Source organism: Myotis yumanensis, unplaced genomic scaffold (assembly GCF_028538775.1).
Source record: "Myotis yumanensis isolate MYYU_CA2020_CCGP unplaced genomic scaffold, mMyoYum1.0.hap1 SCAF_2, whole genome shotgun sequence".
Classification (NCBI taxonomy): Eukaryota; Metazoa; Chordata; class Mammalia; order Chiroptera; family Vespertilionidae; genus Myotis; species Myotis yumanensis.
In genome coordinates this window covers 188,928,617-188,954,132 of record NW_027223753.1, presented here as the reverse complement: position 1 = coordinate 188,954,132, position 25,516 = coordinate 188,928,617, and the positions used below count along the sequence as shown (strand labels likewise).

The following is a 25,516-nucleotide window of genomic DNA, read 5'->3' as shown; positions in this document are numbered from 1 at the left end:
CTCTTCCTTTTTACTTGTAACAGTCAATGACAACCTCCTAGTTCAGTGCTCACTACCTCATGGTTGAACAATTGTAACAGTCTCTTAATCACTTTCACTGCCTCTTGTCTACCCATCTCTCGTACACTCTTCATCCTGCTACTAGATGACTCCATTTCAGGGAGCTCTTAAAATGCATTTATTCTATAAGCATTTCTTATTTCCTCTGTAGAAGTCTCTATTCTGCAGGAAATAGAGCCATGAACATAAATGACTAAAATGCAATGAAATGTAGTAAATGCCAAGGAATTACTGATCAAACTGCCATGGAATTCCAGGTATAGAAATCACAGAAGGCTGAGTGGAGGGGTCATATTGGAGCTGAACCATAATAGATGGGTAGGATTTGAAAGAGGAAGGCAGTCTACGCAGAGTGGGGAGACAGCATGAGCAAAGCTAAAGCTCATGCTCTGTTGAAAAACATTTACTAGTTTTCAGTTTCCTGCATGAAAAAAAATTCAAATGTGTGGGCCTGTTATTAAAAACCCAATAATATTTGGGTCTAATACAATTTTTAAGAATAATTTCTCTCTATTCTTCTATCCTTGCTTTTTAAAATAAAATTCGAATGTCCAACCAAATATTTGATAGGGCTACTGGAAGCCACAGGGTACATACAGAATTCCTTCCTACATGTTCATTTTATTCAAAGAGTTTTGGAGAACATCTTTTTGACATTAAAATAAGGATAGATGAATTGATATCAGAGAATGCAAGTTTCCCCTGGACTTTAAAGATAAAATATAAGGTTTCAAATAAAGTTCTTGCTTGCAGGAGCTGTTTTGAATGGTTAGGAGTATTCAGGGACTTAGCCTCCTTGGTCAATCCAAGCAATATTCTTATTGCTCTCCTCTAAGCACCTTTCTTGTTTTCTAGGCACCCTTTATGCTTCTAACTGCTCTGTGTCACTCATGATGTGTCCTTCCATCCCTATATGGATTTCCTTTCACACACAGACCCATATCTACTATCCATGCACCCATTCTCTAAAGCCTATCTTGTTCTGGTAGGCTTCCTTAATTACTAGAATTGAAAGAAATAGCTTCCTCTTCTGACCTCTTACATTGTTCACGTTTCACTTTAATAAATATTATGTAGTTTTCACTTCTCTGCTAGTTTGTAAGCTCTCAGAAGCCAGAGAGCTTGTCTTATTCTGCAACCCCACAGTAGCAAGCATAGTGACCTATGTATATTGAGTGTTCAATAAATATTTGTCAAGTGACTGAATGAAAAATTTCTGCTCAATTATTGCCTCCTCAAGTAAATCTTCTCTGGTGATCCTAAAGACTCCTTGAGTATCTCATCCTCACCTACATAATTTTTCTTTATTACATTATCTGTATATGATATTGTGGTCTATGTTTATTTGTCTGTTTCTTTCCCATTTATTCTGCCATACATAAGCCCTAGGGGAGCAGAGACTTTGTTTCTTTCTTCATCAGCAGTTCCTAGAACAGTAGCTAGAACATAATGGGCACTTAACAAATATTTGCTGAATCAGTGGATGAATAATTCTATTTTTTAATAATTTAATATTGATGTTCTTTTAATATGAGGTTTATCAAGATATATATAAACCACCAGGAGGCAGACACTCAACACAGGAGCTTTCATGACACGCACTGGCCATTTACAAATAAATGGCACTATGGACCTGGTGCAGACAAACCAACAAACCAACACTCAGCTTCCCCAAAGTGGGACACAGTCCCCACCACCACCCTGGAGCAACTCCCCACCAAATCACAGCCAATGCTGCCAAGACCCCATGGAGCAAAATGCAACCCACAGCCCAGCCCAACCTGGAAACGGTTGCTGTGGGTGCCTGGTAATGACGTCATGTAGCAACACCCAGCTTCCTCTCCCTAGGAACTAGCTTCCTTGGAGTTTCTTCAGCCCAGGAACCTGACCTGCTTTGTAGCCAGGTGCAAACATTTTACCCTTTAAATGTCTGTGAAGCATTTTCTGGTGCCTCATCTCATTTAATCCTCACAGAAGTCCTGGAGTAGGTAGATAGGAGACTTGGTAGAATACTATTTTCTTTTCATTAGCCAGAAAATGAAGATTTAGAAAGTTTAGAAACTTGACCCGACTGAAAAGAAGTAAGAAATAATGGACCTTGAAAATGACTTCAGGTTTTCTCACTGTGCAGAATATAGTCAAACACTGCTGCAGTTAAGTATTTTACCCTTTGTTCTCCCTGCGTGATCTACAATAATAATCTGCCTCGTGTTGATATTTACTGCTGTGCTGCTGACAATTACCTGAAAGAGAAGTTGGGGTGCTTCACTGGGTTGAAAAAAGTTTAGCTAAATCAGAAAGCAGGTCCAATTAAGCAAGTTTATTTTATATATATAAAAGGCTAAGTTGACTTGGGCATGTGTGATACATATAAAGCTCTCGCTGGCACCAATTGCACACGTGTGTTTTGATCTGTCATTGTCAATCGTGAATTTGGTTGACACTTCTATTATAGAGAAAGGGCGAATAGTGATATTAAAATATTTCTTCTAATTAATTTCCTTTCAATGTGCATGAATCTGTGCACTGGGACACTAGTGATAATATAAATAAGGTAATTTTCAGTTCTGAAATTATAGTTAATATCATTATAGCTCTGTATGTATATACTTTTAATGTTCTCTTTAACTGTTGGTTTGATTGAAGAGATTAACCTTCAATGGAGAATGTGAGATAGGAGTGACAGGGAATGGAGAATGTGGGGTGCGAGTGAGAATGGAGAATGTGAGGTGGGAGTGACAGGGAAGAGGTTAATCTTCTAGCTCTTCTATTATCTCTCAGCTAACATTCAATGTCAAATATCCTTTCCCCAAGATACCCATATTAACTAGAAGTGGTTAGGGAGTACCACCCAAAGGCACAAAATCCTTTTTCATAAGATGGTGCAAAAAGAAGCACTTCTGATATTTGACCTTGTGTGTCAAAATCTCAAGAAACTAATTAGCTGCCACCTTTCCCTTAAAATCTCAACCTGAAATGACAGTTATCCTTAAAATACCTTCAGAATCCACACTGTATTTCTTACTTTGTCCATTTCAAATATAACTTTTTTAAGTTTATACTTTTGCCAAGAGTAAAATTAAAGTACATAATGAGCCAATTTTAAGGCCATTTTCAGAGTCTGAGATTGTTCTTTCTGACATTGAAGGATTTTACTAGCTCCATTTCACAACTCATATCTGAAATCCCGAGAGTACTGCTACTGAGTCATTGCGTCATCTTGTGAAGATGACCATAACTCTAACTCAGAATTTAAATACAATGACCAATTCTGCGAGAAAAAAATTAGTTTTTCCTGTCAAGTGCAGAAAAATACTTAAAAAATGTTTTAAGAAACAACCTTTTAGGATGAATGAGTTAGGAAAATAGCTTTTACTAAAACTTGTCATGTAAAAATTCTTGGAAGAACAAAAGAACACAATCAACTATGTGTTTTTTCCCTTTGAGGTTACTTGTTCATGTGTTGTTAGTCCAATTATAAGAACCTATGTACTGACTTTTAGGTTAAAAAGGGATATCTCAAAGGCAGAGAACTAGTTTACTATATGTCAGTTCATTTTTATCTATTTCCCTAAAATTTGTGAAGTCAAATTGTAAACACTAAAACCATCTCAAAATTAGGTTTGAGGGTCATTTGTGAATTCCTGCCTCCTCCTGACCTCGAGCAGGATTGTTCAGAATAAGTCACAACTTTGGAAGTTTTCATTCTGATTCTTAGCCTAATAATATAAACCAGTTGAATCATATGGAATTATAGTTTCTTACTAAGGCAATCATTAAGTATTTAATATCTCATGATAGGTAAGTTTTATTGTTGAGGAACTTTAAATCCCTAATCTCATTTCATTTAAAAATACATTTAGAAATCAAATTACATCAACAGCTATTTTTGAGCACCTACTTTTTTACAAAACTGTGAAAAATGCTGCTATCAAGAATATTTTTAGCCCAGCTGGGTGTGGCTCAGCTGTTGAGCATTGACCCAGGAACCAAGAGGTCAACAATTCAATTCCTGGTGGGTTGCTTGGTTGTGAGATTGATCCCTAGTGGGGTGGGGGGTGGGGGGAGGCGCGCAGGAGGTAGCCAATCAATGATTCTCTCTCATCATTGATGTTTCTATCTTTCTATCCCTCTCCATTCCTCTCTGAAATCAATAAAAAAGATTTTTTTAAAAATAATATTTTCAGAATTATTTGAAGTTATATAACAGATTCTTTCTTTTTTTTCAGTGTTTGTATAGGAATAAATATTTAAAAGGGGTAAAAATTTTTATAAACAATGATCTCACCTTTAACAGAAAGAGAAATAAATTGGAAAAAACTAAGAGTCTGAGTCTATTTTTATAGAGTTGACAAGTATAGAATCAGAATTTTAAGGCTAAATAAAATACTAAACTGTTATGATTATTTATTTTATTTTACCGTAATATACATATTACATGTCTACTTTAAACAAATGCAAAGATAATTGATAATTCATTCACTTAATTTTATCAAAATAAATATGGCCAGGTATATAATTGACCCTATGTCTCTAAAGTATATTTTGCTTAAAATGATAAGAAACATATTTCTAGAATTTCTAAATTTGGGACTTCCTTTTTCTGACAGAGATATTTTCTATATAAGAATTATAGTATTTCTAAGTAGTTAACATGGGCTCTCCAATTCAGGTTTTCCTTAGGATAATTTTACAGTGGCATTTACCATATCTTGCCTTGTATATGTTGACTCCCTAATTAGGATGTGATACCACTGAGAGCACGAATCATGCTTCTTCACATTCATAGTTCCTAACTCAATGCTTTTCATTTAGGTGCAATTTAAAAATAATTGAGGGAAAGAAAGGGGGGAAATAATGATACTCTAGAACTTTAAGGTGCTGTTAATAATACATTCTTATGCACTTCTTCAAATGCACAGAAATGATTCATTACCTTTGATTGATATGACCAACCTACTTAATCAAATTACTTGTTTAAAAGAATATAGTTGCTTTCTCATGATTTAACAACTTCATCTGTAACTCAGAACTAATGTAAAGAGCATGGACTTTGGTGTCAAATTCTAACTTAGCTGCCTATTAGCTCTGTAAGCTTGGCCAGGCTGCCCAACTTCTTCAAGCTTCGTTTCCTTTCTTATAGAGAAGAGTTGGTAACACTTAACTTTCTGATTTATTGTGAAGAGAGAATAGATTTTAATATCTACCCTGCATGCCTTTTATTCAGAGTGTGACTAATGGGAAATTAATCTTGCTAATCATCAGATTCCTTATCTAGTCAATAAACATTAATTGTTATATAACTAATATCATTGAGCATCTATTAAGCAACAGACATTATATAAATATACATACTATATCTATCTATCATCTCTCTCTATCTCTCTATCATCTATCTATCTATCTATCTATCTATCTATCTATCTATCTATCTTTTAGTTGCTCAATGATATGTATTCTATTCCTATGTTAGATAAAGTGCAGGAAGCTAGAGAGCACAAAGACAAAAAGGAGGCATATTTCCATCCTGGGAGTAAAGAGATATCCTCGTGGGGAAGATATGTGAACGAGACTAGAATTAAGAATGCACATTTGCCACATGAGAAAATGCTTAGGAAAGGGAGAGAATAACGACAAGGGGGTGTGGAACAGTGAATTTGTATGGGAACATCCTGACAGTAGGTTGCTCCTTGAGTTTGGAGTGTACAGGAGAATGAGTGAGAATGAAACTAAGAATAGGTCCAAGCTGGTGGGGACTTCCATTAATTATGTAGACACTCTGAAAGGTGTCAAACAGGGAAGTAACATTGACAGAATGCAGTGTAGAAAGAAATCATTGTAGCTAAAATGTTCAGTATCTATTTAAGAGGTGAAAGAGGGGCATTACTAGAGGAAAGGACAAATGGGAAGGCTGTGACATTCGTGTATGTGGGAATGACACTCTGAATTATACAGTTGTAGTAGTGAGGAGAACAGGTTTGAGAAATATTTAGAATATAAAATGGATAAGGCTTAGTGACTACTTGGTGGTGAAGTTGAGTGAGAAGGGAAAACCAAGGTCTCTGGCTATTAACAGGTTTTGGACAGGGGAATAAATAATGCATGCAGTTTAGAATATGTTGATTTTTGGATTGCAGTCAGACACACCCAGCAAAGTGAGTTTAGAGAGATAAGAGCTAAAGACAGAGATTTGAGATATCTATAAAATATCGCATACCTTCCAAGGTGAAGCCAAGGTTTAAATTAGATAATGTGTGTTAAGTGCTGAGTGCTACAAAGCTCTATGGATAAAATAAATGAGTTTTATCTCCCTAACTAAGTGGAATTCTTATTCCATCCTGGGCAAAATTAGCAAACACGGCTCTTTTCAATAGAGCCTGAAGTTAAAGCTTCAGCTTAACAGTTTCCTCTGGGTTTTAAAGAAAGCTTGATGAGCTGACTGTCAGTCTTCTAGTTATTTCTTCTCTAATCACTAAATTATTAAGGAATTGGCATAATGGACCATCCTTCCCAAGCTATTACCAAATAGTTGACTAATACTCTTGCTTCTTTTGTCAAATGCGTCCTGGCAAAAAGATCCCTGCAAAGATCCTCCAGCAACCCCTCTAACATAAGGCCTCTGACTTAGAAAATATATTTTTTAAATCCAACAATATAAAGTGACATGAAGTCATTGGAAATACATTTTTTTAGCTTTCAATTCCAACTAAGGGATCCAAGTCTTGACCACTTTGTGGAAGATGGAATAAGTGGAGAAAGATGGGAAGAGTGATAACGTTTCCTCCTCTCATTTCAGTCTTCCCAAAGCTTCCTCCCCAAGATTATAGAACATGATCACCCACAAAGATAGACCAGAAAATTGGATGCTCCTTTAAACCATTTTCAGATGACTCTACATATCTCATCTTTTAAAAATTTTCCCTGTAAGCAATAAAAAAAATTTACATGTGATGCTAATTTCTAACTATGGAGATCTTAAAAATATAATGAAGAAAATGGTATCTCTACAGTTGTAAGTTACACTGATTAATTTTTTAAATTCTTTCTTGTTCTGTCCCAAATTTAAATTGGGTCAGCTGTATACTACACATTTACCCTGCCATGATATTAGAGAATTAAATGTTATTCACTGCCACAACCTAATTATAGAGATCATTAGGCCATAGTCTATTGGAACGGTTATGAGCTGTTAATGGCTCATGATTGCTCCCAGGGATGTGAAGAAGCCTTGTCTTTCAAAGTTGAGGATGATTGAATTAGTTCTTAATATCAAGTAGAATAATCTGGTCTATATTTCCTTCCTTATAATCAAACTTCCCCTGAAACTGAGCTGTGTGTGGCACTCTGCTTGTCTGCATACGCACATTTGCATGAGAATAAAAGCCTTTCATGTGATTGATAAAAATCCCCAAGTATATACTGTTAGCTTTCTAGGTATGAAATCTGTTTAATCCTAGCTTCAAACCCTTCAGATCATAATTCTATAGTGAATAATGCTGGGCAAATTACCTATTAGAGCAATATTTTGTGAAATGTTGAATTTATGGACAATATATTTTCAAAACATAGCACTTTAATTTTTCCTAGTGCTTATACAATGCCATAGAAAAGACTCTGTTCATGATCCCTTAGTTCTCTCAGGAAAAAAAGGAAAGAAAAGTAATTTCCCTTGTAATGAAATGGAAGAATAGCTCCTTGAGAACAGTAAGTGGGCTGTGAAAGGGCCTCTCTGCACTAAGATGAAGGAGGTACTAACACAGAATTCAGTGGGCTATTTCCCTCTTGTGCTGCAATTTAAAATAAGCAACACGAGAAGAAGGAATGAGCTCCTTTTACAGTTGAGAGAATGTAATTTACACATTAAGAATTTATTGCCTATAACATTTGGGAAACTTTTGGAGTTAATACTCAGAAAGTGGTATTATGTCCCTACCTGGAATGGTTAAAGGAAGAGGAAGGTTCCCAAAGCCAGGAGAAAGCCCTATAACAATTCCTAAACTTGCTCAAGCTACATGATCTTATAATAGTATAGTCACTAAGCATTCAGTCAATTCCAAACAATTTCACTCACCTAGGTTACCAGAAAGTCAATGCTTTAGATTCAGTCAAGATTTCTATGTTCTTTTTTCTTTTATATTTTGATTCCAATAAGAACATTCTTCCTATAGTTTTCTGTGAGGCATATCATACCTGTCCCAGCCTGTTACCAGTATTGTCTTCTTAAGAACCAGGATCTGTGAAATATCCACAACTCCCTCTTTTCCAACATTTAGTGTATGGTGACAATATCCATTGAAATCCCACACCTTTAAGAGAAAAATTAAAATCACCTTTGACACAAGAAAATGTCTTCTTCAATGAGTGAAACAGCACAGTGTAATAAGATTATTCTAAATGTTTGTGTTTCCATTCTGGACTAGGGTTGATTCACTCAGAATATGTAATAATTGAAGAAAATCCCCTCACTATGGAAATTTAGCCATTATATGTATTACTCTATGAGTAATACTACCACTTTATTCTAATAATGTTTGATTCAAAGGCTAACAAATTAGTGGGTATTTTTAAGGGGGTGGCAAGTTAAAATCATGAAGAGCCCCATTTTGGAGTTTGTTGAAATCCTGCTTCTCACTCTAAGTACTAGTATGTCTCTCTAAAATTCCTAATTTATGACACAGGAACATTACTTCTCAGGGATGTTTGGAATTTTAAACATCTAATACAGAGCCTGAAACACCGTGATCATTGTACCAAGTTTTCCATCATCTGCCCACAAAACATCTTTTTTATAGGGGTTGCTAGAACTCAGCACTATGGAAGCACAGGCAATTCTAGATTACCCCACTCGGGCATTGGTGAGGACCTAGACCCAATAGGTGTGCTTTAAGAGAGAATGTCATTAGGTCCCCAGCAGTTAAAACTATGCCTTGCTATGAGACATTGTTGGCACATCACGCACGAAGGGCAAGCTGGCATTCTGTCAAACTTAAAATGCATATAATCTTTGACTCAAAAATTCAACTTTTAGAAAGTCATTACACAGAGACACTCAAATGTGTGAAATGGCTTAATTTGGAGAATATTCTTGAAACATTGTTTATCAAAACTAAAGATTTGAATCCATTTACTGGTTAGCTAATAAGAGACTGAGCATCAGAATATGGAATAGCTATACAGTGACATATAATGTAGCCATTAAGAAGAATGAGTCACCACCATGTGTCCAAGCTCAGCCAAAACTAAACCAGCTGTGTAATCTTAAGCAAGTCACTTTATCTCTTGGGCTTCAGTTTTCTCAGCTGTAAAACTGAGATAATAAAAGCAACAACCATAGTGTGTGTGTGTGTGTGTGTGTGTGTGTGTGTGTGTGTGTGTGTGTGTGAAGTGCTAGGAAAATTTCTGGGTCATAGTAAGCATGAAATAAATGTTAGCTAACTTTATGACTATTGTTGGTATTCATATGAATCAATGTCCAAGACAGGAAAACACAAAATACAGAACAGCATGGACAGTGAGCTGCCGTTGAGAAAGAAGTGGTGCTCAGAGGCTAGAAGCATGGATCAGAAACTGGAAACAGTGGCAGGCACAGTATGGAGCTGGAAACAAGGGTGAAAGATTTTTTTGACTTTATATCTATTTTATATTTTAAATTTTATTATATGCATGATTTAATTTATTCAAAACATTAATTAATTTTTTTAAAGACACTTCAAAACCCTGATAAGCAGGGCAATACTTTTAAATCTTTGCTTACAGAGGTATTGGTTTTAGATGCCGAATGATAAATGAGATTAGAAAATGTCATTCATTCTTGTTTCTTCATAAATACAGCCACTGTAGCTCAACCCTGATTTATGTGTCCTATGTAGAGGTTACCAAATTTCAGAATTCTGTTGTGCTATTGTGATAAAGATAAATGTACCTTCAAAAGCTGAGATTATACTAGTAAATTCACATTAGCTTCTAAGATGTCAAAGCTTGAGCTGAGCCAGAGCAGCGCACATCTTCTCACCCATGTCACTGTTTTATTCTACCCATGGCTCCTAACCAAGCACACCTGAAATAATACCACACATAGGTATTGTAAGCATGTGACTCCCCCAGAATCTACCTCATCCCTTAGCTGGGACCATTTTAGCAACCATTTATAAGTCTGCCCTACTCTGGATGGTTACTTCCCATGACAAGAGTAAAGGGAACCTAATCTACTTCCCTTATTTTTCAGTTCTGCCTCATTCCCCACGACTAGTAGTGGGGACACTTGCTTGTTCCTTTTGATAAGCCTCTGTCTAATACTCCACTTTCAGTTATTCTTTTTTTATTCCACCTTGACTATTAGGATTGGGATTATTCCATTACCCTCACACCTTTTACCAATCAGTCCTTCCATGAATGAGTCTATTTTGCTTAAATCCAATCTCCCAATCTATATGTCATCCATTAACCTTCCTAGAGGTTAATCAAATTCTGCTGATTCCCAGAGATTTTCACTGTAACATGCCATAGCACCTCCTTCCCACTGGCCATTAGCAGGCTGCAATCCTCCTTCAAACTTGCCTCCACCTTCCATGATATGACACCTACATATCCAGATAGCGCCCCTTACCCTGAATGCATCAGACATCCTATCATGGAAGGTACATCTAATTAACACTCTCATGACTCCAGATATGAAAGTTTGCAAGCCACTTAAAGCTTATTCAGAAAAGTACCCTCTGCTGCCTCAGAGTGTCACAAGTCATCTCCAATCAAACTCTGTCATTGCTCTCAGAGCCCGGGGAAGCAGGGAAGATTCACTGATGGACATGATTTCAGATTGTATCTAACTTGGCATAAAAATTTGATCATTTTTTGCAAAGTAAAATAGTATCATCTTTCTCCCAGAAGAAATGAATAATGGTTGCAAAATAAAGAAAAGCCCCAAAGCAGAATATCATGTGAGTATAAGATAAATAATAAATAAGATGATGATTGTTCTTCCTCCTTTCTTCAACACCTCATCTTCACATAAAAATAAAAATTACAAAATGGGGTGATTCTAACATATTAATTTTCTGGAAACGTTGCATCTATGCCATGTTGAAAAGTTTACGTACTTGCCCTGATTTCTCATTTTATAAATCGAGGAAAAGGAAACTAGAGACATTAGCTGAAGCACATGGAAATTATTCAGGACTCTTATTCCCAAAAGTAGTCCTCTATCCAGAGCACTGGAAAAAGCTTTCTGAAATAAGAAAGCCAAGTTGTGTTTTCATTCTAAATAATTTATGCAGAAAAACCATTTATTCATTTTTCCACAGAATTTTATTTTCCTAACAGCTTTGTTATTAGATGGCTTGGGTTCTTTAGCTCTTCTTACCTTGTCTCATCTCTCTTCTTGCAAGGCCAAAAGAAAGCACAAATAAATATAGTCAAAACTGTGTTTCCTCTCACAGTATTCTGGCCCCCTCTTGTCTGGTAAGAACTGTTCCTACCTTAACAGTTCCATCTGTGCTGCCAGTCAAAAGCCGTGTCTCATTTGCATCAAGGGCCATAGTGCTGATTTCTGCATTTCCATGACAACCAGTAAATTGTTTGATTTTCTGCCCAGTGTCTATCATCCAGAAGCAAACTGTTGACCCCACATCAGAGCTGATTACCTAAGAGAAAATAACATTGTAAAGAAATTAAATACAGTCCCAAAATCTATCATTATTATTCCAATAAAACTATCGAACCTGTGCATTTTCTGTACTGGGATCCCCTAACAGTTAGAGACATTTTTGTAATGTATTTTCTTTCTTTTTGTTGAGCTGATAACATTTTAATTTCTAGGCCAGGACTGAGATAATAAGGTCATGATTCTCTTTATGAGAAAAGATAGGAATCTACTTCCCTTACCCACCATTCAGCTTAGTGTCTAGAGGCCATTCTGAAATCGAATCCTCCTGAAAATAAACTTACAAATCTCTTGCATTTAAATGAGAAAGTTGATTTTAGTAGTCATGGTGATCTGACACTATTTACTATATGAAAAGACACATTTCATTGTATATCAGTTTCCATTTGGCATTCAGAAAAGAAAGCACTACTGCCATTATGGGGAAAAGTTAATTTAAACAAATTGCTAGAGCTATTGCTTTTAATGCTATTAGTCCCTTCCTTCTTCCTTTCACAAGGTACTGTGTATATTTTTACAGCCAAACACTATTATTGATAGGTCACTAAAAAGAAAGAACACAGGAAGGTTAAATATAAATCTGCATCTACACTCCCAAGAGAAAGGCAACAAAATAAATGCTAGTCAGGATAGAATTATATATAGTAACCCAACAGTGTGAAATCTTATAGTGGCAGGCAGACCACTAATTTCAGCTCTAAGCATTTAAGCACCCTTTAGTTTAAGAGATTTATAAAACCTTCTCACCAACAGGACTTTAGGTCCCAAAGAATGAGAAAAAAAAAAAGAATCACTAACCATACAAATGTATAGATAAAAGGTTGCCTGAAGCAACATCTACTCTGAGAAAACTTAAAGCATGTCTTTATCTGCTTAAGTATTGATTACCATTGTATAAATGTAAATTTATTAAAAATATGTTAAATTTGAGTGTTACATTTTCATAATTAAATGGGCTGAAGTTTTTCAACTGTATAAGGCCTGGATAGCAGCTGGCCATGATGCACACATGCATTCATTCATTCTAGGGCACGCACTGAGTGGGTGTTCACTGTGCAGCTCCATGACAGAAGTGGGTTCACTGATGAATCCCTGCCCTCAAGGGCTCTGTAGTCTAAGGTTGACCATGAAAATCCCCTGGGGAACTTTATAAACCATGACTGCATACCATGCCACAGACTCTGATTTAATTGGACCAAGGAGGAGCATTTTTATTTATTTATTTACTTTCTGTATTTCTCCATTGATTTTTAGAGAGTGAAAGGGAGGGGGAGAGACAGAGAGAGAGAAACATCAATGTGAGAGAGACACATCCACCAGAATCAAACCCGGGACCCTTCAGTCCACAGGCCAACACTCTATCCACTGAGCCAAACTGCCTAGGGCAAGGAGGGGCATTTTTTATAGAGCTTCCCACATTACTTAAGTGTGCAATCTGGATTAAGAACAATTTGTCTAGATGGAGAAACAGACAAGAAACAGAAAATGTCAAGTAATGTTACATGTTCAGAGGTATCATCCTGGGTGCTGTGGGGCATAGAAAGGAACCCAAAATCCACTCACTGGGGCGGGAGGTAGGGAATAAAAGGTGAGGATGATCAATCCAGATTGAAAATAGGTATTTATTGAGTGCCAAGTTCTTTACATGCACTATCTCATTTCATCTTTATAAAAACCCTGAAAAATAAATATCATTACCACCATCATTTACCAGTGATAAAATTGAGATTCTAAGTAGCTAGAATAGATACTAGTCCCAAGCTTATAGAATGAGGTTTGAAGGCTGCCCGTGGCAGACACATCACAAGGCCTCCCTCTAGTCCAGCATTGCATTCCAGATAGCTAAGAGCATGCATAGAAGAGAGAACTTGGAGAATATTCCAAGCATGACAAAAACAATGGAAATGTCATGCAACCAGGGTACAGGTGACAGGATAAATGATGGAATATTGGGTGAGGAAGCAGGCTGGTGGGGGATATTTGAAATCCCTAACAAGCTATGCCAGAGAATAATGAATAATGTGTGTAAAGTTCGTTTTACTCAGAAACAGTCTACAGCTTTCATTGGACTGTCGCTAGGGTGTATGACTCAAAATAAAATAAAGAACAATTTCTTTGTTCTTAATAAGAAGGAGAGTCATACAGCATATTTTGTGGGTTGGTTTGTGAAGATACCTTTGGTGACAGTGTGGAGAACAAACAGGAGGCTGCTGTAATAGTCCAGGTAAGAGATGCTCACCAAAAACAGTTCTGGAGATAAATGGAGAAGAGGAACTGGGGGAAAAGGCCACCAATTAGCAACATTTATACCCCAGCAAGGAAATGATCATGAGCATATAATCTCTCATAGCCTTTTTTTCTGAAATTACAACTCAGAATCAGATAATTTCTCAAATGATGTAATACTACTTTTCAAAAATATTTTTTTTATTGACTCCAGAGAGGGAGAGAGGAAGAGAGAGATAAAAACATCAATGATGGGAGAGAATCATTGATCAGCTGCCTCCTGCACGCCCCCTACAGGGGATCGAGCCTGCAACCCAGGCATGTGCCTGACCGCGAATCAAACCATGACCACCTGGTTCATAGGTTGATGCTCAACCATTGAGCCACACCAGCCGGGCAGCAATACTATTTTGATACACATTTTCTCTTAGTGAAGTCAAAGGTAGCTTATATATTTAATTACCTTTGTGAAATGATAGTGTAATTTCTAGGACAAATGACCTGGATCTTTGAAATAGTGTGACCGAGCACTTTCAGGATCATTCCAAGTAACTGACTGTGTTTCTGCTTGCTTTCGTTTGTGCAATATACATGGTGGTTAAGCCCCCTGAGCCTGGAGCCAGGGTGCCTCAGGTTGAATGTCAGTTGTCTGACGTTGGTTCATTACTCAGTCTTTCCAAGCTCTAGCTTCCTCACCTGTAAACTAGAGAGAATCATAGTAGCTACCTCAAACTGTATTTAAGAGATATAAATAAGCTATTTACAAAACACAGAACATGTCATACAATAAATAAGCATAAAAATTAGCTAGTGTTACTATTCCAATTAAAGCTTTATTTGTCTGACCTTTAATTTGGGCCAATATCACTTTTTATATCCAATAACAAAATATTTAATATCTTGCTTTCTTCCAACCATAACAGGGAATATAGACAATTACAATTTTAGAAACCTGATTTGTATATGTACATTAAAGTTTCAAATTATACACTACTTCTGAATTTTTCTCATACTGTAATTGCTTAGAAATTTGGATTGCGTTCATTGAAGACAAAACCATGAGAAAATTTGAAAAGTGGTATTTTAAGAAAAAGTTAAAGGTTGTGAAGAATTTTATTATTTCTATTTAAAAAGCAATTATTGAGCACCTATTACATACTAACAGTTTTGTCCCAGAAGTTGGGCATTCCCTGGCAGAAATTAAAAGATCAAACTAAAATAAGTTCATATTCGGAGAAACCACTTGCTTACTTGTTTAAGACTAGCTCCAGCCACATTACAAAGCATCTAATCATCCACCCACCTCGTTCATTTAATGTAGACATTCAATCAAGAATTAATAAAATCGCTTTTTGCTGCTTTGCATTCTCCCTCTTTTGCCCACCTGCCTGAACTCCAACATACTATTCATCAGTTTTCAGCACTTTTTTGTGCTCATTTAACAATTCCTCATGAAATCTGAATCAATAAGGAGAACAGCATATAGTCGGTCAAATTTAATTTTATGGCAATCTGTCTTAAGGAGCAGGCTTCTCAAAAACATTGCATTGAAAATCAACAACTGACTATGTCACAGCATAAACCACTATAACCAACATCTACAGTCTATGACAATGTCAGCACACAAGAACAACAAAGCAAGTGAAAAGGCTTGCAGAGTTTAGTGAGAGACGGGTGCATTTAACATCACTTGGCAGATGAAGGAAGTGGTTTGACTGCAGAATGGAGGGCACTTTATCTTTAGCAAGCTGCTTTGATTGGTCAGAAAGCCCAGGAAGAGGGATTGGCACCACATTCATATGTCACGTTTTGATGACATCAAATCTCTTTAAGTTTTCACTTTATTCCTGGCTGCTGCTCATCGGGCCATGTGGGCCAGACCCTGGGGGTTGCAGAGCAGAAATAGGCCTATTTCTATAATTACACTGCAGTGCATTGCACCTCATGAGCAAATGGTTGTTCTGATGGGAGCACGCGCCACCTTCTGTACTTGAGTTAACAACTGTTTAGGAATGTACGGGTCTTTTCATCTCTCTCATTGAGGCTGTCACAGCCAATCAGCCAATACTAAGAGATGTGACATTGTATTCACGTCCCCTAATTGTCTTCTTGCTATTCCAACAACAGTCAGCATTTTAGCTCTTTTTTCAGATACATCCCAAGTCCTAGGTCTAAGCAAGAGGAATCAAAAGTTACAGCCGGGGATGTTGCTGGCTACCATGGGATCAGGACATTTGATTTAATTGCTTTTTTCTTTCTTTCTTTTTTTTTAGTCAGTGCTGTTTACTATAGTCCCATAATATAAAGTAGGTTTTATCCTTTATTTCTGTTTTGCATCAAATCTCTGAAGTTATATCTCAGTAAGTAGCGAGGTGAGGAGAATGATAATATCTCTGAATACTGATACAGACAAAGGATTTGAATATTTTAAGGCAGTGATTCTCCATTTATAAATCTTATTTATTAGATATCACCTCTTCTTAGATTAATTTGTAATTCATTCCTTAAATTTATGGAACACCTTATAATAGGAGAGACACAGGATGGAGGCATTGGAAATATATCAATGAAAAATTTCTGCCCTTCTATCTAGTGCAGGAAGTGGGGAGAGATGCAACCAGATTAGAAAATATTAAAGAAATTTACACACACACACACACACACACACACACATATGTGTGTATGTGTATATATATATATATATATATATATATATATATATATGAAGCATTATGAAAACATATAACTGAGAAGTGGGTAGAGATCATTGGGAGTTGGTGCAAAATCGGGGGCTCTTAGATGGACTCATTTGAGGAAAGACATGGCTGAGGTGAAGGAGGAAGCTATGAAGATACCTGAGTGAAGAGAGTTCCAGGCAAAGGAAACAGCAATACAAAGGCCCTGAGGCGCAGTGTCCTTGGCTTGTTCAAGGACTGGCAAGAAAGGCTGGCAAGGCTTCGGCAGTGTGAGGGGAAGGGCCGGGGGCCACGTGCGCCCACCTGTGGTCATTGTATAGGCATTCAAAACACTGCCAAGGTCATCTGGCACCCACAAACACCAGGGGACAAAATCAGAGAAATATCATTTCCCCTTTTTTGATTAATAATTATTTATCTTTTGCTCTTGCTTTGTTCTGTGTGTCTTGATACACGATATCCTTTCATCCTTTACAGAACACCTATAAGGGAGGTATTATAATTCTTATTTTCTAGATTAAAAAAAACACAGTTGCATAGATAAATTAAATAACTTTCTCAATGTAAAGACTGGGCACTCTGACTCAAATCCCACCACCTCTAACATTGTAAAGAAATAGCTTAGGAAAAAAAACTACCTCAAAAAATAGCTCCCAGGTTCTGATTCTGCGTGTTTGAAATTTCTCACTCCATCCCAACAATAAGTAAAAAGCTGAGCAAACTGAAAAACCAACAACTCTTCTTAGATCAATATAAGAAATGAGGTCACAGGGCAAATTGCTGCCCCCCAAAATCAGAAAGACCTAGGCAAATAAATAAAGTCACAACTTACCACAGCAAAACTCATGAACTGAAAACTCTCGGGCAGCAATGCCAAGATAGGGAAATGGGAACTGCCATTGACAAATTGCTGCAGGCTCCAAGTGGACAAGTCTGAGAGTTAAAATTTCCAGGGGGAGCCAGTCATAGGGGAAGCCCACAATTTTTTTTTATTTTATTTTTTTTATTTTTTTATTTTTTTTTATTTTTTTTTAGGATATCAACCAGTTTCTCCCTTAAATATTGAAGAAAAAAATCCCCTCATACTCCTGGTAGGGGCAAGCGAAAGTATTTTGAAATATGTCAGAGTACTCCGTTTATCTTAACAAGGTCTGTCCTCAGGAGAAACTATTTAACCAGACTCTAACATAGGGTTTTACCAGAGGCTAACTGACCTGGGGAAGGGCAATACCAAAGTCCAGCTGCCTCTCGCCTTCCTGTTCTATTCAAGGGGGAGGAGGGGCAACGGAGAAGCATGTGTGAAGGTCACAGTCCAGAGGCACAGGCACAGGCTCACTGAAGGTCTGAGACCTGGTCATTGGATTCTAGAAGGCTTCACCGCCCCCCACACCTCACCGCCACATTGCTAAAGGCCTATTTACAGAAGTTGCTTTTACTCAGTATATCATGTCCAACTATGAAAAAAATATAAAACATACTAAATGGCAAGAGACACAGTCTGAGGATACAGAGCAAACATCAGATTCATACAGGGCAGGGATGTTTGAATTCTCAGATCATGAAATTAAAATAACTATTATGAATATGTTAAGAGCTCTAATGGGTAAAAATAGACAGCACTGATTCTAAACAAGTTTATACAGAGAAGCCAAAGACCCAGATGAGCCAACACAATATATTTCAGGATAAGAACAAAATCAGAAGACTGACACTGCCCAACCTCATAACTTACTATAAAGCTGCAATAATCAAGGCAGTGTGGTATCAGCAAAAGAATAGACAATAGATCACTGGAACAGAATAGAGAGAGACCAAAAATAGACCCACATGAATATAATGAACTGATCTTTGACAAAGAAGCAAAGGCAATATGATGGAGAAAAGACAGTCTTTTCAATAAATGGTGCTGAAACTACTGGAACTCCACTTGTTAAAAAATGAATCTAGAAAGACTGTATCGCCTTCATGAACTCTTACTCAGAATGGATCACAGACCTACATACAAAACAAAACAAACAAAACCCTACAAAACTCAAAGCAGATAATATAGGAGAAAATTTAAAGGACCTTTGGTTTTGCAATGATTTTTTAGATAATACACCAAGGGTATAGTCTATGAATTAAATGATTTATAAACTGAATTTCATTCAATTTAAACATCTCTGCTCTGCAACACACACTGTCCAGAGAATGAAAAGATGAGCCACAGACTTAAAGAAAATATTCTTAAAAGACATATTCTTCAGGTACTGTTATCCCAAATTTACACAGAACTCAAAATTCAACAATGAGAAAACAAAGAACCTATTTTAAAATGAGCCAAAGACCTTAACAGATGTCACCAAAGAAGATAAACAAATGTCAAATAACGTAAAAAGATGCTCCTCAGAGAGGTGCATAGTGAAACAATAATGTGATACTACACCGTAGAATGACATGAATCGGGGACACTGACAACACCAAATGCTGACGAGGCTGTGGAGCAACGAGAACATTCCTTCACTGCTGATGGGAAAGCAAATTGATGCAACCACTTTAAAAGGCAACTGGCATTTTTTTTTACAAAACTAAACACGCTCTTATCGTTCAATTCAGCAATTGGGCTCCTTGATATTTACCCCAAAGAGTTGAAAACTTATGCCCACACAAAAGCCTGCACACAGATGTTTAGCAGCTTTATTCATAATTGCCATGCTTGCAGGTGAATGAATAAATAATTGGTGGTATATCCATACAATGAAATATTATTCAGTGTCAAAAATAGCTTTCAAGCCATTAAAATGTGTAGTGGAAATGTTAATGCATATTATTGAGTGACAGAAGCCAATCTTAAAAGGCTACATACTTAAAAGATTCCAACTACATGACATTCTGAAAAAGGCAAAACTATGTAGACAGTAAAAATCTCAGCGGTTGCCAGGGTTTAGGGAAGGAGGGTGGGACGACACGGTGGAGCATAGAAGATTTTTAGGGCAGTGAAATGACTCTATGTGATATTATAATGGTAGATACATGCTATTATACATGTGTCTAAACTCACAGAATGCATTACACCAGGAGTGAACCCTGATGTATACTGTGGTTACATTTAGTGATAAGGATGGGTCAATACAAGTTCATCAGTTGTAACAAATGTGGAGAATGTGGGTAACAGGAGAGACTGTGCATGAGGGAGGACAGAGGGATCGGGACATTTCTGTACCTTCTCAATTTTGCTGTGAACCTAAAAGTGCTCTTTAAAAAAATAATGTCTTTTAAAAAGCTGAGACTATGAGGATGAGATAGGCTGAGGGCAGGGTCCTCTTCTATCCTGCTGATAGATTTAATGCAGCTTTTTTGGTGAACATTTGACAGTATCTATCAAGGTTTCTGACATAAATAGTTTCTGACCAGTTCTAGGAATTGATTACACAGATATACCCTCACTTGTGCTAAAATTTGTATGCTCAAGGTTAAAACTACTACATTACTTGAAATAGAAAAATATCAGAATTACCATCAATGCCTATAAGAACTGATTAATGAAAAGTTTGGTAGACCCACGTAATGGAGTAGCATAGAGCTGTGAAAAAGAAAGAGCATGCTCTCTAGGTAATGTGATGAAATGATCTTTAAGCTGTAGCATTAGTGAAAAATCAATGTACAGAGCAATGTTTCTGTGCATATAATAAGCTACCATTTGTGTAAACAGCATTTAAAACACTATGTTCTTAAAATTAATAATTACATGTCTATTTTAAAAAATTTTAATCCTCACCTGATGATATTTTTTCCCATTGATTTTTAGCGAGAGAGAAAGGAAGGAGGTAAGAAAGAGAGAGAGAGAGAGAGAGAGAGAGAGAGAGAAACATCGATATGAGAGAAACAATGATTTGGTTGCCTCCCTCAGGCATCTTGATCAGGGTCAGGGATCAAACCTTCAATCAAGATACATGCCCTTGACTGGGAATCGAACCAGAGACCCTATGGTCCTCTGGCTGCTGCTCTAACCACTGAGCAATCATCCAGAGGCTATGTGTGTGTGTGTGTATATATATATATATATATACTTGTGTATGAATAGAAAAGCCCTTGCAGGGGCCTCATTGAAGTCATAGAACTGGTTGCCTCCTAGGAGGGAAACTGGGAAACCTGGTAGGTAGACAACAGGAATGAGAGGAAACTTTCACGGTATATCCTATTGTTCTTTTGAGTGTTGTAACACTGAAATGTGTTATTCCTTCCAAACTAATCACATTTAAATTAACATGTGTGTGTATGTATGTGTGTGTGTGTATGGTTTGGTGTAACCTTAAGACTAGGGTACTTACTTCGCCTGTCTCCAGCTAGTAATTAGACATCATAGGCTCAGGATTGACATGAAACCAAGTAAAGCCTTAAGCCGGCTAGTGAAGAAAAGCCAAGCTAACAGAATGGAGGTCACTTGGAGCCCAGCTAGAAGGCAGGCAGAGAGAAGGTTTCCATTAGTGTTCATCCAGTTCTGTTCAAAAGAGAAACGCATCGATCTTGCCCTAAATACAAGCACCACAGAGGTTAATGTCTTGTAAGATGGAGATAAATTTCCCTTACATTTGTCAGCCTCCCTTTTCTCACATTTTATAATTACCAAGGGAACTACAAATTGAATTGTTTAGATTCTCAAAAATCTCAATTCCCCAAAATAATGGTGCATAGAAAAGAGGACAGGAGAGGCACTGGTACCAAAAAATAACACCCAAGGGTCATTTTCAGGAATGATGTTTCTTGTGATAGTGCGAGAGTTGTCTTCAAGAAACAGTACCGCTCTGGATGAGGTAAAGAAGGTCGAGTCTTCAAATTTCCAAACCCAACCTCCCGTGTTGGATTATGAAACCCACTCAGGGTCTCAGGAGGCCTGCTGGACGCAGCCAGCAGCATTGTCTGACAAGTTTCTTTATGTAACCATGGATGTGATTAATATGTTTACTCTTGGAGACTGGATAAAATGGTAAAATTAAGGGAGGCAATTTGTATACCAAATTATATACTATGCATATCTTTTAAGCTAGAAAGTCATTCCTAAGATTTTACCCGAGAGAGATCAAGTCCTGAGTGTGAATATAGTTATGTACAAAAAAAAAATCGTAATAGCGAAATTCTCATCAAGGCAAATAGATCAGTAAATGATGATACATACCTACAGTGGGATATGTACTGCCTTTTAAAAATGATGAACTAGATCTACATTTGGGAACAGGGAAATACATTTCAACCTATTATAAAATAAAAAAGTAGGTTACAGAATATTTATGCAAAATAGTCTATGCACAGAGCGATATTTAGAACCTGATGATATTTAGCTCCTTATTTGAGCTTTGTTGCATTGTTTCAACATCTTATAATAAGCATGTAATGTTTTTCAAAAACGAAACTATGTAATGTATTGTCTGTTAAGATTTGATGACACCTGAATGTCTAGCCTGACCCTACGTGTGTCCTAGGTGTAAAACCAACAGAAACATTACCTATTTTACAGAAACACATTAGCCCACATCATTAGGATGAGCGCCACAGGGATAACTCTGAAACTTTATCTATTCCTGTTTATAGCTACAAATACATTTTTAAAGGTTCCTAAAATCCTTGGGTGTTTTTCTTAAAGCTTCATTTAAGAGCTCACTGCAAAGACAGTGTATTAGAACTACCTCCAGGATACTGAGTGACTTTGATGCTTTTAAAATTGCACATTCCAGGGACTCCCTCACGCTGTCCCAACTTGTTCTGCCGCCAGCTGTGAGGGCAATCTTCGCAGGGTGTGACAAAGCACGCCGCTCTCTGTAAGAGGCTTTGCACGGCTCCCCATCCCTTCCTTAGATTGGGGATGCCAGGGTGCCAAAAGTCAGGAAGATAAAGAAAAGTCACAGAAATGTGCCAAGTTGCTTTTATAGAGGGATTATGTTAAATCTCCACCGGAGTCAAATAGAATTAAGTAACACTAACATGTCAGCTCTATGCTGAAATGACAACAGAAGAAAGGTTTGCCATTAATTTCAGACAAACGGAAAGTCCTCAACAGAGGCTTAAAACCAGAAAACCAAAGATCAAGGGTCAGTGGACTGAAAAAGTATGGGTTCCTTTTGAATTTGGGATGAGAAATGGCAATAATTTAGCAACTGAGCATCCATTCGGTGCTCAGAAGAATGTTAGGCGTTCTTGGAAAATACAGAAGTGGAAGACAAGGATCTTTCCCTTATTCCAAAAACATAGGAGGAGAGAAAAATGAGAGTTGAGCTAAGTGTTTAACTGGAAAACAACTCCAGATGTGACCAGTGCTCTGAGAGGGGCGAGATAAGCGTGGCCAGGGCTGTCCCTGGAGACTCAGGGAGCTTAGAGGACCCCTATACCTGAATGTTTATGAGCAGGAATGGCAATGGCTGAGAATGGAGAGGACAACTTCCTCCCCTCAAGGGATGTTCCTGAAGATAAGCAGGGTAGGGACAAAGCCCAATCCATCTTCTAACTCTTCCTAACATCTGCTTTCACATGATGCCTAGGTAAATAAAGATGAACGAATAAGGAGACATTAACAAACAAAAGAGGTGTGATAAAGCTTGAACGCTCCACCTGAGAGGTATGGGGGAGCTTGTGAGCTGGCTGCCGGGAGGAAGGAACTGCTTCTGAAAGGAGGCCATAAACAGGGATGCAGGAGAGATACGTGCTGCTACTGTTATGTCTGTGACCCACAAGCGCATCTGCACACACACACACACACACACACACACACACACATTTTCAAAAGTGAATAAACTGAAGCTTAGACATGGTAAGTAATCTGCCCAACATTTCAACTCTGATTTCTCTAACCCAAAGTGTCTCAAAACTTGTGGTCTTAAGGTCCCTTTATACTCTTAAAATTATTGAAGAATTCAAATAACTTTTATTTATATGGAAGAAATAGATAGATGATGATAGACAGATAGATAGATAATTTACATTAGAAATTTACACTAAGAATTTATTAAAACACAACAATAAGAAGCACACATTCCTTTGGACTCAGAGCAATGATATCATCGCTCATCACCTAGCTTCTAGAAAACTCCTCTATACACTGATGACACAATGAGAGTAAAAAACAAAAAACAAGTTAAAATTATGATTAAAATAGTTTTGATCTCCCTGATTCCCTGAAAGGATCTGAGTCCCCTGGGGTCCGAGATCACGCTGACAATTAGTGTTTTAACCCCAGGTTTAAGCAATAATTTTCTCCAAAACCAGACTGGTATGGCCGGTGAATGACCTTTACCATCTGCCTCTAAGCTCCCTTTACTGCGTCAAGGCCAACATCTGCCAAGTGCTCCCCAACCAGCCGCGCCAGCATGATCCCCTCCTGTAAATGCACTGTGAGTGCTCAAGGCACTTGGCAGGTGCTCGCTTTGCGGTTTCTGTCTGGAGCTACTTCCTTCTCCGCTTAAAGATTCCACTCTGGCTTTCAGGGCTCTGCTGAAATGCCACCTCCCCAGCCCCGGGCGGAACTGACCACTTTCCATGGGTAGCTCTTACCTCTACTTCTTTACCCTCAGCTCCACTGTTGCCTTGTGAGTTGGTCACCTGGCTGCTTCCTGTTTTTATTCCACAGTCCTGCGTGAGGACCTACCAAGCAATGAGCACCAGGAAGACACCCTGGACCTGCCCTTAAAGACTGAGTCTTGCCCTACCTGGTTTGGCTCAGTGGATAGATCCTCTGCCTGTGGATTGAAGGGTCCAGAGTTCATTCCAGTCAAGGGCACATGCCTGAGTTAGGGACTCGATCCCTAGTAGGGGGCGTGCAGGAGGCAGCCAATCAATGATTCTCTCTCATCATTGATGTTTCTATCTCTCTCTCCCTTCCTCTCTGAAATAAATAGAGTCTCCCTCAGTCCTGGCTCCTGGTATTTCTTCAAAACTGTTTTATTTGCTTTGTCTAATTACTCTGAAGTGACAAATATCACTGGTTTATGGGACTGTGGGTGATATTGTTTTCTTTTTCTTGACTGCCAATACATTTTCATAATTAAAAAATGGAATACAGCACAAAAGTGTTTCTTTATAGCTTAGCAGCTAATAGAAAGCACTTATGTATGTGGTACACAGCTCTATGTGCTTTATATATGTATCAATGCTTTTAATTATTTATGCGATTAACAGTGAAAATAAAGAGGTGTACACACGGAATTGTACAGTGATTCTCCCTACATCATATACCACATGCGCATATTCTATCCTTGCCTAAAACTCGCATATATTTGTTATCTTGGCTTTATCTCCTGTCCCAAGTAGAAAATTCCAGAACTCCTTTGGGTCCCATTTCCTGAATTCCTCAGGGAATACGGCTCATCTCAAGGCCAGGCAATGCAGGATCTTAGCGTCTAAGCACAAGCCTCGCGGTTTAACTTTGCAGATCTCAATTAGCATAATGTTCTCCTGGAAACAAATACATCGCTCAGCGGCCACCAGGGAGCCGAATTAACCGGTTGCCTTCATAAAGTTCAGTAAAACATTTACGGGGGAACATTTCCCCCAGATGGAATTCAAAATGGATTGTCGCGTAAGCGATTTTTATCTCCTAGAATAACCAGGAAACAGAATGTTTGAAGTAGTGACATGACACACTGCTCATTACTAACAAAGAGCTTCCCGCCCCCTGCACAAGATCTGAACTACTCCTGTCTGCCTGACTGCAGAGGCTTCTGCGGAGGGAAGGAAAGAATGAGCTGGAGTTCTTGTTTAATTGGCCCAAAGCTGGGTACTGGGCTCCTGCTGTGCTGTTACAATAGGGCCTGAAGTGATCCTGGCAGGAGATGGGTGCCCGCTCCCTCCCCAATACCCCCAGGCCTGCCCCTCCTGCCCACTGAGAAGGCTCTGCCCAGGGGAGCCG

General features: G+C 37.9%; 1 protein-coding gene across 1 annotated transcript in view; it reads right to left on the bottom strand.

Annotated features, from left to right (window-relative positions):
• WDR49 (WD repeat domain 49) overlaps positions 1-25,516 on the bottom strand; it is a 135,250-nt gene that overhangs the window by 48,873 nt on the left and 60,861 nt on the right. Inside the window, exons 9-10 of the mRNA XM_070403635.1 lie at positions 11,535-11,699; positions 8,251-8,366 (exon numbers count right to left, since the gene is read on the bottom strand). Of these exons, the coding sequence (XP_070259736.1) occupies positions 8,251-8,366; positions 11,535-11,699 (281 nt within the window). The remainder of the gene's footprint in view (positions 1-8,250; positions 8,367-11,534; positions 11,700-25,516) is intronic.